This window comes from Capra hircus, chromosome 24, assembly GCF_001704415.2.
Source record: "Capra hircus breed San Clemente chromosome 24, ASM170441v1, whole genome shotgun sequence".
NCBI classification, from domain to species: domain Eukaryota; kingdom Metazoa; phylum Chordata; class Mammalia; order Artiodactyla; family Bovidae; genus Capra; species Capra hircus.
Window position 1 is genome coordinate 8,446,252 of NC_030831.1, and position 18,481 is coordinate 8,464,732.

The window sequence follows — 18,481 nt, forward strand, 5'->3', positions numbered from 1 at the left end:
GCCAACGCAATAGACGTAAGGGCCTCAGGTTCAATTCTTGGTAGGGAAGATACCATGGAGGAGAGCATGGTAACCCACTCCAGTATTCTTGCTTGGACCATCCCCATGTACAGAGGAGCCTAGCAGGCTACAGTCCATAGGGTTGCAGGGAGTCGGACATGACTGAAGCGATCTTGGCTAGTGGGAAATTGCTGTACAACACAGGAAGCTCAGCTCTGTACTCTGTAATGACCTTGAGGGGTGAAATGAGGGGAGTGGGGTGGGAGGGACGTTCCAGAGAGAGGGGATATATGTATACTTATGGCTGATTCATGTGTGTTGTATGGCAGATGGATGTGAGAGTTGGACTGTGAAGAAGGCTGAGCACCGAAGAATTGATGCTTTTGAACTGTGGTGTTGGAGAAGACTCTTGAGAGTCCCTTGGACTGCAAGGAGATCCAACCAGTCCATTCTGAAGGAGATCAACCCTGGGATTTCTTTGGAAGGAATGATGCTAAAGCTGAAACTCGGGTACTTTGGCCACCTCATGCGAAGAGTTGACTCATTGGAAAAGACTCTGATGCTGGGAGGGACTGGGGGCAGGAGAAGAAGGGGACGACCCAGGATGAGATGGCTGGATGGCATCATGGACTCGATGGACGTGAGTCTGAGTGAACTCTGGGAGTTGGTGATGGACAGGGAGGCCTGGCATGCTTCAATTCATGGGGTCGCAAAGAGTCGGACATGACTGAGCGACTGAACTGAACTGAACTGAACTGAACTGTATGGCAGATATTAACACAACATTGTAATTATTCTCCAGTTAAAAACAAATTTGTGAAAAATGAAAAGGGATTGTGGAGGTGGTGGTTTAGTCACTAAGTCATGTCCGACTCTTGCAACCCTACTAGGCTCCTCTGTCCATGGGATTTTCCAGGCAATAATACTGGAGTGGGTTGCCATTTCCTACTCCTGGGGATATTCCCAACCAAGGGATCAAACCTGGGTCTCCTGCACCACAGGCAGATTTATTAATACAGTCCATGTAATTCTCAAGGCCAGAATACTGGAGTGGGTAGCTGTTCCCTTCTCCAGGGGATATTCCCAACCCAGGAATTGAACCGGTGTCTCCTGCATTGCAGGTGGATACTTTACCAGCTGAGCTACCAGGGAAAAGGGGTTGAAAACCACATAAAACCCTGGACATAGGAGTTCATACCAGCCTTGTCCATAACTGCTAAAACTTGGAAGCAACCACAATATCCCTCAGCAGGTGATTGATAAACTTTGGTACATCCTTTCAATGGAATATTATTTAGCGCTAAAAAGAAAGGAGCTATTAATCCATGAGAACACATGGAGGAAAGTATATCATTAAATGAAAGAAGTCTATCTAAAAAGGTTACATACTGTGTGTCCAACTCTATGACATTCCGAAAAGGAAAATCTATGGAGACAATAAAATATCAGTGGTTACCAGGTGTTGGAAGGGCTGGGGCAAGGAAGGATGAATGCATGGAGCAGAGGATTTTTAAGACCATAAAAGCACTACATTTGATAGCATCATGGTGGATATATATCAGGATAAGTTTGTCACAACCCATAGAACGTACCCTAAGGTACATTCACACTGAGACTGAACCCTAGGGTAACTGGTAGACCCTGAGTGATTATGTGTCAAGGAACTTTCATCCTTGGTAAAATGTGTACCATTCTGTTGAGTGATATTGACCATTGGAAAGGCTTTTATGGGTAGGGACAGGGGGTATATGGGAAATCTCCACTATGGAGAACAGTTCAGGGATTCCTTTAAAAATTAAAAATATAAGTACCATGTGATCCAGCAATCCCACTTCTGGGTATATAACCAAATTGAAATCAAGGTCTCTTAAGAGAGATCTACATGCACATATGTGGGTGCATACATGCGTGCTGTTGCTTCAGTCATGTCTGACTATTTGTGGCCCTAGGGACTGTAGCCCACCAGGTAACTCTGTCCAAGAACACTGGAGTGGGTTTCCTTGCCCTCCTCCAGGGTATCTTCCTGACCCAGGGATCGAACTCACAGCTCCTGCATTGCAGGCGAATTCTTTACTGCTGAGCCACCATCCTCATATTTACTGCGGCATTATTCACAACAGCCAAGACAAGGAAACAAGCCAAAGGTCCATGAACAGTGAATGAATGAAGACAATGAGGTATACACATACAGTGGAATCTCATTCTGCCTTAAAGGTAAGGAAATTCTGCTATTTGCAACATGGATGAACCTAGAAGAAATTATGCTAAAGTGAAGTAAGTCAATAACAGAAAGACAAATATGGCACAATGCTCATATGAGGTATATCTAAAACAGCCCGATTTACAGAAATGTGGAATAGGATGGTCGGAGAAGGCAATGGCACCCCACTCCAGTACTCTCGCCTGGAAAATCCCATGGATGGAGGAGCCTGGGAGGCTGCAGTCCATGGGGTTGCTAAGAGTCAGACACGACTGAGCTACTTCACTTTCACGCATTGGAGATGGAAATGGAAACCCACTCCAGTATTCCTGCCTGGAGAATCTCAGGGACAGAGGAGCCTAGTGGGCTGCCTTCTATGGGGTTGCACAGAGTCGGACGCGACTGAAGCGACTTAGCAGCAGCAGCAGCAGAATAGAATGGTTACCAGGGGCTAGGAGCGCGGGAGGGCAAAATGAGGAATTGTGTTTAAATGAATAGAAAGTTTCTGTTGAGCAAGATGAATAAGTTCGAGAGACTGGTAGTCCAGCATAGTACTTGTAGTTAACAATACAGTATTGTGGTTGTTCTTTAGCTGCTAAGTCACACCCAACTCTTTTGGACTGTAGCCCACCAGGCTCCTCTCTCCTTCGGATTTCCCAGGCAAGAATATTGGAGTGGGTTGCCATTTCCTTCTCCAGGGGATCTTTGTCACCCAGGGATTGAACCCACATCTCCCACTTGGCAGGTGGATTCTTTACCACTCAATTACCTGGGAAGCCCAACGATATGGTATTGTGCCCTTTAAAATGTTCAGGTTTAAATCTGAGCAAACCTTTAGGCCAACACAATATGTCAAAAGGACAGATCTCATGTGAAGTGTTCTTACAACAAAGCAAGCACACACACACATAAGAACACAAGAAAAATGTTGGAGGTGAGGGCAAGTTTAGTGCCTTGCTGTCATGATGGTAACATGATGTGTGTCCAAACTCATCAAAATGGATACACTGTGCGCAATTGTTTGCATATCAATTATACCTCCATAAAACTAAACAAAATCATTAGAAATACTTGGAATTCCCCTCACCAAAACACATGCCACCTTCTACCCCCAAAATATCATGAATTCCTATCTTCAGACCTTGTCTTTAAAGTGTATATTTGAAAAAAAAAGAGATGTTTATAGAGTTATGAAATGATAAGGCAGATGAAAATAATGGGCAAAAATTTTTCAGATTTTTTTATATCACAGTTTTTTAAATGGTGTACTATGCCTTCCTGTTTTATAGCTGCTTCCTTCACTCAGGTGTCTACAATCAATACCTTTGATGTCAGTATATTCATAGCAGAGCTGATACGAGCAGAATGCCTTGGTCCAATCTCCTTTTCAACATGAAAACTGCCTTGCAAGTAAAAAAAAGCTCATGCTATTTACTAAAAGCAGGCTCCTTATCTCCAGAATGGTCTTAACTGAGTATCCCTGTATAGGGATTTCTTCCAGGAAAAGATAAAACCAGAATTTTTGGATTTATGAGGCATGCATCGCTGGAAAGTGTCCTGTCAGCTGGAATAGAGAATAAAGATGTTCACAGACTACTGGTCATGGCCACTGTGTAACTCCCTTAGAGACCTTATCTTTTATCTTTTCAACCTACTTCAATCATCATTCTCAAAGTATTCATTTGTGTAAATTAATTAAATATCAGCTGACTTCTTTGTAATATATTTAAAATTTTAAATTAGTATTGGTTAACTTAATCAGATGCTAAAACATCTGATTTCAACCTATTATTTTTCTTTACCACTTTATGTTTCTATTAGTACAAGTAAAGTAGGTTCTGAGTAGCCTAATTTTCTTTCATAATACTTACAATAGCTTCAGAGTTAAGTCAGTCATACCAGTGTTCTGAGGGTTACCTTGGCGATGTCTATAAATTATCCACTAGTAGTTCAATTAATTCTGACTTACGTAATTTAGTGCTTACATTATTCTTAACTACATTTGTTTAAAAGGTCTTGAAGGCACTTGTATGAGCAAAGTGGTGTCCCATAGGCTTCATTGTTCTTATACATTTATAGAACTCTAATATGGTATTTTATCAGTCTCACTCTTTCTCCTGATTTATGTCTTGCAAAGAACAAGTTGAACAGATTTTCATGATGCATGGGATGACAGATGTGAAGGTTCACTTCGGTGCCCTAGAAAATCTAAAATCTTCAGCGATGTAGGGCAGTAGCCTCTCAGGTAATAAGAAAACTAGTCTAGGATTTCACCTACTCTCCCCAGGTGCTGCAGTGTTCAAGAATTTGCCCACCAGTGCAGCAGACACGAGAGGCTGGAGTTCTATCCCTGAGTCGGGAAGATCCCCTGGAGAAGGAAATGGCAACCCATTCCAGTATACTTGCCTGGAAAATTCTGTGGACAGAGGAGCTGGAGGGCTATAATCCATGAGATCACAAAGAGTTGGATACGACTGAGCGACTAACACTACAAGTATTTAAAACAAATATTTATAAAAGAACACTGTGCCGCTGCTGCTGCTGCTAAGTAGCTTCAGTCGTGTCCAACTCTGTGCGACCCCATAGATGGCAGCCCACCAGGCTCCCCTGTCCCTGGGATTCTCCAGGCAAAAACGCTGGAGTGGATTGCCATTTCCGTCTCCAATGCATGAAAGTGAAAAGTGAAAGTGAAGTTGCTCAGTCGTGTCTGACCCTCAGCGACCCCCATGAACTGCAGCCTACCAGGCTCCTCCGTCCATGGGATTTTCCAGGCAAGCGTACTGGAGTGGGGTGCCATTTTCTTCTACAAAGAATCAGTCACTTATTGTTAAAGCAAGGTATCATACTTATTTGTAATTGATAATACTTATGTGAATATTTGATTCTCTATATTCTGAGTTTCAAAAAAATGGTCATTACAGCACTCTTGGAATTCATAATCTAATTTCAAATCAATATTCACAGACTCACAGAGGGAAAACCGACTGAGTATTAAATTCAGCATGGGAACAGCATTTTGAATATAACCATCTCTACTGCTGCTCATCATCTAAGTTGCATTTTAAATACCTATTAGATTTTACAATTAAATTCTCATATTTACTCTTCTCTAAATGTAAGTAATTTAAGAATGATTTCCCTCTAAAGCACACCACACTTTCAAATACATTTTTAAAAAACTTGGTCTATTAAGCACATCTGTTTCCAACTCTAAAAACTGCTAATCTCTCCATTAGCAGTTTTTAGCCAGGCATGTATTTATTTATAAGTTTCAGGCATTTAAAAAGAATTATACAATATTCAAAAACTTTTATAGATGAAAAGCAACAGTGAAAGGAAGGGTCATTTATCAGAATTGTTGAGAAGTGGAGTAAGAAAGGAGAATTCATATGAAGTTCCAGAGGATGTATCATGCTAACTTTATCTGTCAATCAACTTATTTGAATTTTAAATATTTCAGACATAACTACTGTACAATGACCTTTCTAAATGTACTGTAAGATTCCTGTCTCTTACAATCTAATATAAAACAATTAAACAAAGAATATATAAAAATTACATGTGACCAACCTAGATAGCATATTCAAAAGCAGAGACATTACTTTGCTAAGGTCTGTCTAGTCAAGGCTATGGTTTTCCCTGTAGTCGTGTATGGATGTGAGAGTTGGGCTGTGAAGAAGGCTGAGTGCCGAAGAATTGATGCTTTTGAACTGTGGTGTTGGAGAAGACTCTTGAGAATTCCTTGGACCGCAAGGAGATCCAACCAGTCCATTCTGAAGGATATCAGCCTGGGATTTCTTTGGAAGGACTGATGCTAAAGCTGAAACTCGGGTACTTTGGCCACCTCATGCGAAGAGTTGACTCATTGGAAAAGACTCTGATGCTGGGAGGGATTGGGGTAGGGAGAAGAAGGGGATGACAGAGGATGGGATGGCTGGATGGCATCATGGACTCGATGGACATGAGTCTGAGTGAACTCTGGGAGTTGTTGATGGACAGGGAAGCCTGGCGTGCTGCAATTCATGGGGTCGCAAAGAGTCAGACACGACTGAGCGACTGAACTGAACTGAAATATTTTTATTTTCTAAATTTTTTAAACATTCTATAATGTTTTATAAAAGTAAATTATATGTGTATACTACATGACTTCCAAAGTCTCTGAATATCATAAATTCCCTTTTAGGACATGGGAAGAAATATTAAAAAAAAAATCCCATGTAGGGATTTCTCTGGTGGTCCAGTGGTTAAGACTGTGCTCCCAATGCAGGAGGCCTACGTTCCATCCCTTATCAGGAAACTAGCTCCCACATGTTACAACTAAGGCCTGCCACAGACAAATAAATAAAAAAAAATATTTTAGAAAAATAAGTCCATGTAAATAATTCAAACAATATTTTTAAATCTCTGTTAACTTTTCATCCTCTGCAATAAAAACTTTTTTTCATTCATTGCCAGTTTTCTTCATTTTTCAAATTTTTAGTTCATTTAACTGAAAGATGCATTCAAAAGTTCAGACATTTAAACAAATTTTCCTCAACAATTTTGAAGCTTCCTCTATTGAAGACATTCTATCATTTTATCTAGTAAAAGGATCACATATGTTTTAATATACATTTCTGCATGGGCATCAAAATAAAGACCCTATTTACACTATGAAATTCTACGTTGGTTTTATTTTTTTCTCATTGACAAAGCTGTGTTAAGCAATTTAAAGTAGACATTTCCCAATTTGATACCCTCAAATATCATCTTTGAATAGAAATCATTAAATGTTTTAAAATATAATCATCATTTTGTAAACCAACTCAAAGCCCAGAGCTTTTTCAAAAACCATTGCTTTCGAAAAGCTACATTGATATTATCAAGTCTGCACTACCCACTAGTGGCAGGAGACTGTAAATGCATGGTTTCAATTAAAGACGCATTCTATCTTAAGTATTAATTTTCTTAATCAGATTTAGAACTCATTCTAAGACAAATACACATACAGCCTAAGCATAACATGTTTTTTGCGTTATGAGATATTTTTCCTATAGACCATCAATTTAATGTCAGTGTTCACACCCAGAGACATCATGTTCACTTAGGTATCCGTGAATATAAATATGGTGAATCCATCATAAATGTGTGTTTGTATACAGCATACATCACATACATAATCACGGTTTAAGATGGAAAAAAACCCTTCTGACAGTATAACATGAATCCATAAGGCAGAAATAAACTTTATCTAGCTTAATTTTTTAAAATTCACGTCTCATTGAGAAATGTTACCAAACTGCCTGTGGTTCTCACAGTTTGAAATTATCTTTATTTAAAAAATTATTTTTAGGTAGGAGACATTGGGTTAATGCAGACTAGTTGTAAACCTGTGAATGATGATAACCATGCTCTACGAATGTCAGGATGCATGCAAATGACACCTAACAAGGGGCAACAAAGGTTTGTGCATATTCCCTCACTGTATTTCGGCAGACTTGGGTCAATGACTCCACACTTTATCACTTGCTGGAAACAAACCTGCAGCAACACTCATATGGAATTTCATAAATAGAAACTATTGCTTCTGATGAACCTGGTGGAGGAGTGTTTTAGATTAAGGCATGGTTACATAATATTTTGATACACAGCTTCTTTAGACACCAATAGATCATACATGTATTTGTTGCTGTTCAGTCACTCAATCGCGTCCGACTCTTTGCAACCCCATGGACTGCAGCATACCAGGCTTCTCTGTCCTTCACTATCTCCTGGAGCTTGCTCAAATTCATGCCCATTGAGTCAGGGATGCCATCCAACCATCTCATCCTCTGTCACCCCCTTCCCTTCTCCTCCTGCCTTCAATTCTTCCCGGCATCAGGGTCTTCTCCAATGAGTCAGTTCTTTGCATCAAGTGGCCAAAGTATTGGAGCTTCAACTTCAGCATCAATCCTTCCAAGGAGCATTCAGGGTTGATTTCCTTTAGGATGGACTGGTTTGGGCTCCTTGCAGTCCAAGGGACTCCCAAGAGTCTTCTCCACTATATACGTGTATGTATGTATGCAGCACACATATGAACTAAACCGTAATTCATTTGAGAGCATTTAGCGTGTCAGTACTTCCGCTCCATATTTTGCTTTACTTTGCTCTGCTTATTATTCTGTCACACACTTGCCTAGCACAGTGTCTTAGTACACAGAATACACACAGTATTATTTAAATAATAAATATTAATAAATCATAGAAAGCGTTCATGGCAGCATTTTATTGATGAAAGCACAAAGGAATCGTATAAAGGCTAATGGCTAATTCTGAATAACTATAATGCCAATATGAAAAGAACCTAAAATACATTTGAGATAAATGAATATTTTCAGACAGCTTTATAAAAGAGTAAGATAAAGCTGGTGATTATAGATGCTCTGATACGATGGCATCTTCGGCTGTCTTATTTCCTCATATGTGCCAGAACTGGATAGTTAATTGTGTCATGCTGTTGATCATTAAAAATGTGTGTTATTTTTAAAATATTCATTAAAAATGAATGTATTCATTTTTAATGTATTCATTAAAAATGTAGAACAAGATTTCTTATGGCTCAAGTTTGATTCCACTGATTCCACAATTGATACAGGAGTTAAAATATCTCTTACGGAGGGAATTCAATCTGTTAACCTCCTTTTCTCTGTCTACTCAGTCTTCTGCCCACCAGGTTACACATGGAACAGAGAAAATACTTTCATGCTCCCTTTACATCATACACCTCCCTACCTGTTTCAGACTTTTTGCCTTTGATTCTTTCAGTTCTTCATACTTCCATTTCCACACAGACAAAGCCGACTCCAGTCGTTCTATCTCTTTTTCCAAAGATAAGCGCATTCTAAATAGAGAACCAAAAGCGAAATAGTCTTACAATTTAAAAAAAATTTTAGGAATGCATTCGATTTTAGATTTTCTATTTTCCTAATTTTTGACATTTACATATGATCATTGTCAGGATAGAAAACTTTCTTTTAGCTTATTAAAAACTGCAAATATTGGATAAAAGTCAGTTTAATTTGTTTTTCTGCCAACTGGGTTGACAGTAGTTTGCTGCTGCTGCTAAGTCCTTCAGTCATGTCCAACTCTGTGCGACCCCATAGACAGCAGCCCACCAGGCTCCACTGTCCCTGGGATTCTCCAGGCAAGAACACTGGAATGGGTTGCCATTTCCTTCTCCAATACATGAAAATGAAAAATGAAAGTGAAGTCTCTCAGTTCTGTCCGACTCTTCGCGACCCCATGGACTGCAGCCTACCAGGCTTCTCTGTCCATGGGATTTTCCAGGCAAGAGTACTGGAGTGGGGTTGCCACTGCCTTCTCTGTTACAGTAATTTAAATATATTTAATTTGGCTTTGCCAGTATCAAATAATTGACTTTCTGCCTACTTTCTCCTGCATTGTTCATTCATTTCTTTCAGTGCTTCTTATTCATATTGTTTCCTTACACAGTAGGTATATATGTTTCTAAGTTTAACATGGTTTTAATTCAACTTCATATTGTGACTGTATATGAAGAATTCTTTGATATGACAGAGAATACTAAGGAGCCCACCTAACGATTTAAGTAATCAATCATTTATTGGTGATACAAAAATACTGTATTTTTTGCAATTCTGTTTTAATAATTTCCCTGGGATCTTTAAATTAGTTAAAATAATTGAAATTATTTTCTCTATTTGTAGAATAAGTGACAAAACTTAAATTAAAATCTGGTCCTTTAGTATCTCATCACTGATTATTTTTCCCATGCCCACATGTCTGTTAGAGTGAATCACTAAAAATAACTGTTTATTTCTGGTTGTAATTAACAAAGGTCAACCTTTGCAAATGGCCAGTCCTCATCCATGTAGTAGATTGTATGGGGTGTGTGGTAAATCACTTCAGTCATGTCTGGCTCATTAAGACCCTATGGACTGTAGCCCACCAGGCTCCCCTGTCCATGGGATTCTCTAGGCAAGAATACTGGAATGGGTTACCATGCCCTCCCTCCAGAAGATCTTCCCGAACCAAGAATCAAGCCTGGATCTCTTATGTCTCCTGCATCGTCAGGTGGGTTCTTACCACTAGCGCCACTAGATTACTGTTATAAATACTCATTTTCTCTCCTCTGCTTCTTTGGACAGAGTTGCTTTCCCCAGCCCTCGATTCTAGGTTTTGACAATGAGATATTAGCCAAAGTGACAGATTGCAAAAATCTGAACTGAATTTGTGTGGTTAGGCTTCTGGTGTTATGCCTCAGCCATCACTGTGGAAAGAGCTTCCCCGGGAACATCTGTACCCCAAATAAACATAGAAAGCAGAACTGAGTCCAACCTTACCAAGAAGCCAAGCCCAGCTGGGCCAGTAGAGGTCAGCTGACCTTGCATCCACCTGGACAAAATACACTATTGTCCTGAGTCTCTGAATCATAATTATCTTTTTATGCAACTGAAGAGAGCTGATATAGGAAGTGATACTAACAAAATGAAAAATATGTAGACTTAATTTGGGAATCAAATGGTGGACAAAGCTGGGGAAGAAACAGTGGTAAAACATAAGAAGCTAGAAAAATAATGATACATGTTATTTTGTGGTAGACACATAGCAAAATTGTCACTTGCAGTGTCTTAGAAATAGTAAATGTGCCTGACATTACCAATGGAATGTCATTTCCATATTTACAAGAACTATGAATCTTCTAGCTGGCAACACTATGAAAATAATTTAAAATACAACTAGGCCATAAACATATTAGTTTAATTCAGTCAATGGGTAAGAACCCCACTGAGGGTGCTCCCTGATGACTCAGTGATAAAGAATCTGCTTGCCAATGCAGGAGATACAGGTTCGATCCTTGGGTCAAGAAGATCTGCTGCAGAAGGAAATGGCAACCCACTCCAGTATTCTTACCTGGGAAGTCCCATGGACAAAGGAGCCTGGTGGGCTACAGTCCTTAGGGTTGCAAAACGAAACAACTAAACAACTAAACAGTTCTTCATTATGATATTTGCATGAATCAAGTCATAAAATGAGAGGATACAAAAGAATTTGTTATGGCTTTGCTGCTGCTGCTAAGTCGCTTCAGTCATGCCTGACTCTGCAACCCCATAGACGGCAGCCCACCGGGCTCCTCCGTCCCTGGGATTCTCCAGGCAAGAATACTAGAGTGGGTTGCCATTTCCTTCTCCAATGCATGCGTGCATACTAAGTCGCTTCAGTCGTGCCCGGCTCTGTGCGACCCCATGGACAGCAGCCCACTAGGCTCCTCTGTCCACGGGATTTTCTAGGCAAGAATTCTGGGGTGGGTTCCCATTTCCTTCCCCTGTTATGGCTTTCAGTTCAGTTCAGTTCAGTCACTCAGTCGTGTCCGACTCTTTGCGACCCCATGAATCACAGTACGCCAGGCCTCCCTTCACCTCAAAAGGCTCAATTGTAAAAAAAAAAACCACCAGTACCATTTACAGGACTATATTTTGGAATCCCTTATTAACACAGCAAATATATTGCAATGAACAAAGAAAAATGTTCATTTTTCTCAACCTCAAGTATTGAAGGCAAGGTCCCAAAAAGACTCCAAAACTTCTGATAGATAAACAGACTTAGCCTGCTGATGACAACTGAGTTGCTTACCATGCTATGATTTTTGCCTTAGTAACTCTGTCTGGGATTTCAAGAATAAGTACTAAGTAGAGAAACAATGAACAAGGTTCCAAATACTAATATTTTGTGTTGAATATAGAAAGAATATATAAAAGTCAATTGTACATTAACATATATGTTTGGCATTTAGCTTTTGAAGTTTTAGATGATAAGGTTTATTTAAATATTTGTAAGTATTAACTTGAACTTGTAAATTTAAGTTGAAAATATAATCGAATTGTACTGCTTATGATTTCATTAAAATATTTAAGAATCACTGTATTTACAATTTTAATTTACTAGAATTACATGAGTAGAATATGTTGTCAGTAATTGAGAATTTCAAAACAGAAAAGGAAAACCTTAAATTAATAAAATAAGTTTATTAAGGAATATTAACCAACTATATTTGTGTAAAGAAGTGCACAGTGACAAATTTTCTCAAAATTAATTTTGAGAATACATTTATAACTAGAATATAAAACTTATACTTGAAAATTTGAGAAAAGTCTAAATTTATAAATTCAAAATTACACATGTTGAGAAATCAGCATCAGCTTGTAACATTACATTTTAATGAATCAGATTATAATGTTAGTAAAATAATCTTATATTAACATTAAAATGATTTATAGTTACTATGAAATAAATGTTGATCCTCAAAAATGTCATCAAAATTATTCGGGTAGCTATACACTGAATAGTTTTATAAGACGTTCAAGAAGAACCTTTCAAATGATATGTCAAACTTTTAATCTTAGTTTGATATATAAAATATAGATATAGTCTAAAGATATAACTATATTTAGATTATGTCTAGACTCAGAATAAGTAACCAAAACCAGTACATGAAAGAAAAATAATTGAATTTTGCAAAGTATATTAAAATGAATACATAATCATTTGTATTTTTTATTTAAGGTAGATTAAAATACTCTATTATTTTTCTCTTTAAGTATGCATCTTAAATAAAAACACTAATATTTATTAGAAGTTATTATTATTTACTTATTTAGTAAAAGAATATGATAAATAGAATAATAAATTATGTACTGTTTAGTAAAAGAAAATTATACATTTTATTATGTAAAAGGGTACAATTTAGTCAGAAGAGTGAGAGAACAAGCAATTGATTAAAATTTATTTAATAGCAATGTGATGCTTGGATTTTTTTTTTTAGCATAGCTTTATTAAAAAAATTTGTAACTATTTGTTTTGAGTAGTAGGCTGTAAGGACAGTGAACATGTAAATGTATGCAACAAACGACATTCTTTAAATCCTTAATTTTCTGGCCTAATCCATTTGTTCTACATTTCAGAGGGATTTTCAAAACTGATAATTATACTTAAATTTATAATTGGAATTTAAATCATCTTCATATTATTTGAACTACAAGAAGGCAAACAAGAAAAAAAAACCCTAATTTACTTTAAAGGATATTGCATCTTTTATGCACACATTCTTTAGAAAAACAAAATTACTAAGACAAAGCTCAGAAAAAAGACAATATTTTAATATGATTACATAAACTTTAAAAAATCAAACTGCTAATATACATAATATTTCATGATCTAAAAATAATATATGAACCAAAATGGTTTTATAAACAGATATGAATATGATCATATTTCTGTGAAATCTTTTGATACTTGTTAACTATCCCATGATGATCTCATAATAAGTGAGCATAAATTTTAGACATCTAGACAAGAAGATTAATCAAAATATTTTTCAGAAATAAAATCCTTGAAATATTACTACCTAACAATAGATATTAACTCATTTTTGAAACCTGTGTGAAATTTCATTGTAAAGCATCTAGTCAGTATTTTCTTAGGGACCTATGTCAATTTTTTTGCCAGGCAAAAGTAAATAATTTATAATTAGATCTAGATACAGACTCCTAGGGATGGGGGAGCCTGGTGGGCTGCCGTCTATGGGGTCACACAGAGTCGGACATGACTGACTTAGCAGCAGCATAGTTTCCGTTAGTCTAAAATATAAAGTTAATATTACATGATGAATAATACAAAATTATACAAGGATACTTTTAATAAGCAACATATTTGTCACTTTGTGATTTCACTCCTATTTAAAACTACATCTTTCAGCAGTAACATCTCTCAATATCTTTCATTTTCAGCATTTTCAGCATCTTTCAACGAACAGCCAAAGCCATATATAGGTAATTTAATTAGAAAAGAGATGATTTTAAAGAATACTGTTAAGCTTGGAGATGCCCAAGAGGATCAGAGACCAATGCGTGGAGGCACACAGCCAGGAGAAAAACCCACCTCAGGTCACAGAACTGGTCCTCAGATGCTCCCACTGCCTGTTGCCTTACATTATCCCGATATCAACTATGTGATTGACTAACAAATACACTTGCATCAGCTCATTTAAGTAGAAAGGGATATTAATAGCACAAGGAATCTCTGGCAGAGCCAGAAAAGCAAATGGGGAATGTGCAGTCAGAAACACCAGAAATAAAGCCATAGTAAATCTTCCCGCCAGCACTATACTGCAGTCACCTTTTAGGCACAGACCTCACAGCACGACCTCAATACCCCCAACTCAAGTCACAGGATGGTATCAACAGACACAAGAGATCACTTTTGGCTCTGAAAACAAGATGTGACCACATCCACTGTCTTCCCCCGTCACCAGGTTGGATTCTGGTGCACTCTTCTTTTTGGAGTAATGCCTTCTGCTAAAATATCCAGATGGCTATGTCAAAGGTCTGCAGCATACCTGCAAAGGGAACTGAGGTAGAAACGTACTAGCGTTTTTATAGTCTATACAGATAGATTCTCTCATAGGTACAGGACTGCCCAAACACAAAAGAGATACTTTACAGTAAAAGAAAAAAAAATACAAAAATTAACTTGAACTGGATCAAAGGCCTAAATTTAAGTTGAACTTAAAGAAACAGAGACGTACATATATAATAATGGCTGATTCATGTCGAGGTTTGACAGAAAACAACAAAATTCTGTAAAGCAATTATGCTTCAATTAAAAAAAAAAAAAAAGAAACAGAATAGAGCGGTGGATGCCAGGAGCTAGGAGGTGGGCAAAGCAAGGAGATGTGATCAAAAGGTACAATAAAATGGGGTTTCCCTACTCTCTGACATAAATCACAGCAGGATCCTCTATGATCCACTCCCCAGAATTCTGGAAATAAAAGCAAAAATAAACAAATGGGATCTAATTAAAATTAAAAGCTTCTGCACAACAAAGGAAACTATAAGTAAGGTGAAAAGACAGCCTTCAGAATGGGAGAAAATAATAGCAAATGAAGCAACTGACAAACAACTAATCTCAAAAATATACAAGCAACTTATGCAGCTCAATTCCAGAAAAATAAACGACCCAATCAAAAAATGGGCCGAAGAACTAAATAGACATTTCTCCAAAGAAGACATACGGATGGCTAACAAACACATGAAAAGATGCTCAACATCACTCATTATTAGAGAAATGCAAATCAAAACCACAATGAGGTACCACTTCACACCAGTCAGAAGGTCTGCAATCCAAAAGTCTGCAAGCAATAAATGCTGGAGAGGGTGTGGAGAAAAGGGAACCCTCCTACACTGTTGGTGGGATGCAAACTAGTATAGCCACTATGGAGAACAGTGTGGAGATTCCTTAAAAAATTGCAAATAGAACTGCCTTATGACCCAGCAATCCGACTGCTGGGCATACACACCGAGGAAACCAGAATTGAAAGAGACACATGTACTCCAATGTTCATCGCAGCACTGTTTGTAATAGCCAGAACATGGAAACAACCTAGATGTCCATCAGCAGATGAAGGGATAAGAAAGCTGTGGTACATATACACAATGGAGTATTACTCAGCCATTAAAAAGAATACATTTGAATCAGTTCTCATGAGATGGATGAAACTGGAGCCGATTATACAGAGTGAAGTAAGCCTGAAAGAAAACCACCAATACAGTATACTAACACATATATATTGAATTTAGAAAGATGGCAATGGTGACCATGTATGCAAGACAGCAAAAGAGACACAGATGTGTATAGCAGACTTTTGGACTCAGAGGGAGAGGGAGAGGGTGGGATGATTTGGGAGAATGGCACTGAAACATGTATACTATCATGTAAGAAACGAATTGCCAGTCTATGTCCGATGCAGGATACAGGATGCTTGGGGCTGGTGACCCAGAGAAATGTTATGGGGAGGGAGGTGGGAGGGGGGTTCATGTTCGGGAATGCATGTACACCCGTGGTGGATTCATGTCAATGTATGGCAAAACCAATACAGTATTTAAAGTAAAATAAAGTAAAAATAAAAATTTTTTAAAAAATAAAATAAAATGGGGTTTCCCTAATGGCTCAGCAGGTAAAGAAAGAATCTGCCTGCAATGCAGGAGACACAGGAGATGCAGGTTCAATCCCTGGGTGGGGAAGATCTCCTGGTGGAGGAAACAGCAACCCACTCCGGTATTCTTGCCTGAAAAATCTCATGCACAGAGGAGTTTCGCAGGCTAGAATCCATAATGTCGCAAAGAGTCAAACATGACCAAGCACACACACATATTACCAGACTTGCATGAAATTTTTCATTATGTTAATTGAGGGATACACACATATTCACATCCGTGTGTGTGTATATATATCTATATTTCTATCTCATGCTAATCACTGGAGCATTTTCAACTTGGGATACTATCTCACCAATATTTAAAATCCTAATTTTATTACAGAAAATCCCAACATTTAATGAAGCAAAGCAAAACTCTTCTTTTTTTGAAAACAAATCAAGAAACATGGGTAAACCTATGGCTGATTCATGTTGATGTTTAGTAGAAACCAATACAATACTGTAAAGCAATTATCCTTCCATTAAAAATAAATAAATTAATTAAATTAAATTAAAAGGGAGACTAAAACTCAGATTAATCAACACAAAGCCAACACTTTCTAAGGGATGCAGGTGCCATCTGCAGTTTAACTTTAGAACTAATTCTAAATGCTAAAACACTGCATCAGAATAGTTCGTCTTATCGTCTCTCTCACTTACAGTGTGATTTGCTAAAGTTCCTCTTCCTATTACTTTGCTGACTAAGGTCCGTCTAGTCAAGGCTGTGGTTTTTCCTGTGGTTGTGTATGGATGTGAGAGTTGGACTGTGAAGAAGGCTGAGCACTGAAGAATTGATGCTTTTGAACTGTGGTGTTGGAGAAGACTCTTGAGAGTCCCTTGGACTGCAAGGAGATGCAACCAGTCCATTCTGAAGAAGATCAACCCCGGGATTGCTTTGGAGGGAATGATGCTAAAGCTGAAGCTCTGGTACTTTGGCTACCTCATGCGAAGAGTTGACTCATTGGAAAAGACTCTGATGGTGGGAGGGATTGAGGGCAGGAGGAGAAGGTGACGGCAGAGGATGAGATGGCTGGATGGCATTACAGACTCGATGGACGTGAGTCTGAGTGAACTCAGGGAGATGGTGATGGACAGGGAGGCCTGGTGTGCTGCGATTTATGGGGTCGCAGAGAGTCGGACACGACTGAGAGACTGAACTGGCTGATTCTATGTGAGGATCAGTTTTCCCCTCTGTCATCTCAAATTTTCTACCTGGGAAGTCATTTTTTAAAAGAGATCACAAATATACAAGTTCTCAGTACACAAGCAACTTCCAGATACTGAGCGATTATTTATCAAACTGAATAATACTCAGAGTACAAATAACAGAAAAACTTAGGTGTTTTTGATAAGGGGATTCTAGTCAGTGATGATGTTGGGAATGAGTCCCCAAGTTCTCTAGGTTAATTGTTGTACTCTAGTCAAGAGAAGTTTCCCACTAAGTGGGAACATAGAAAAAAATACATTCCCATCTTCTCAACTCCAGCCACCCACTCACTGAGATTGCAAGAGGAAGAATTTAAAAGATTAGACAGATTTATTGTAACAGTGTATACTATATCCTTGGGAAACATTCTCTTATATAGAAGAAAAAAAAAGATTCTGCAACTTCCTCCTGGGGATTTCTGGCTAATGTTAATTCATGGACTCTTGGGACTATTTCTTAAAGGGAGAGTAAGGAAGCAAAATGGAATCAAAAGTCCTGTTTCCACCTTCATTCTCTCTAGCCTGTCTACAGTTTATAGATGAAAGCTGCTGAGAACTGGAGGATTTACTTACCATGGGAATTATTCATTTATCCCAAGAAGTCAAAACATAAATGATGTATACATGAGTACGTGTACAAGTGAGAGTGTAAAGACAAAAAGGTATATCATTCAAGCTGGCACCTTGGGGAGTTTACATGTTGGAAACAGCATTTTCACATTATTCTTGTTATGATATGTTGGTGAAGTAACGCGAGTGGGTTGGAGAGAAGTCTATAACCACTAAAAAGTTAAATCCTTCAAGAATGAAGCCCAGAGGTTAGAACTTGACTGAGACTTGTAGTTCAAGAGTAAATTAATTGTTAATATGGGTGCAGGACACTTGCCCGGAGAATCCCCATGAACAGAGGAGTCCGGTGGGCTACAGTCCATGGGATCGCAAAGAGTTAGACGTGACCGAGCGACTAAGCATAGCAGATGGGTGCAGGCATAAAATTCAATTTTTATTCTATTTTGCTACTAATGTTGATCACTTCTGTTAGGAAT

At 38.2% G+C, this 18,481-nt stretch overlaps 1 protein-coding gene across 1 annotated transcript in view; it reads right to left on the reverse strand.

Annotated features, from left to right (window-relative positions):
• CCDC102B (coiled-coil domain containing 102B) overlaps window positions 1-18,481 on the reverse strand; it is a 257,611-nt gene that overhangs the window by 180,171 nt on the left and 58,959 nt on the right. The window contains exon 4 of the mRNA XM_005696959.3: window positions 8,951-9,059. Within this exon, the coding sequence (XP_005697016.1) occupies window positions 8,951-9,059 (109 nt within the window). The remainder of the gene's footprint in view (window positions 1-8,950; window positions 9,060-18,481) is intronic.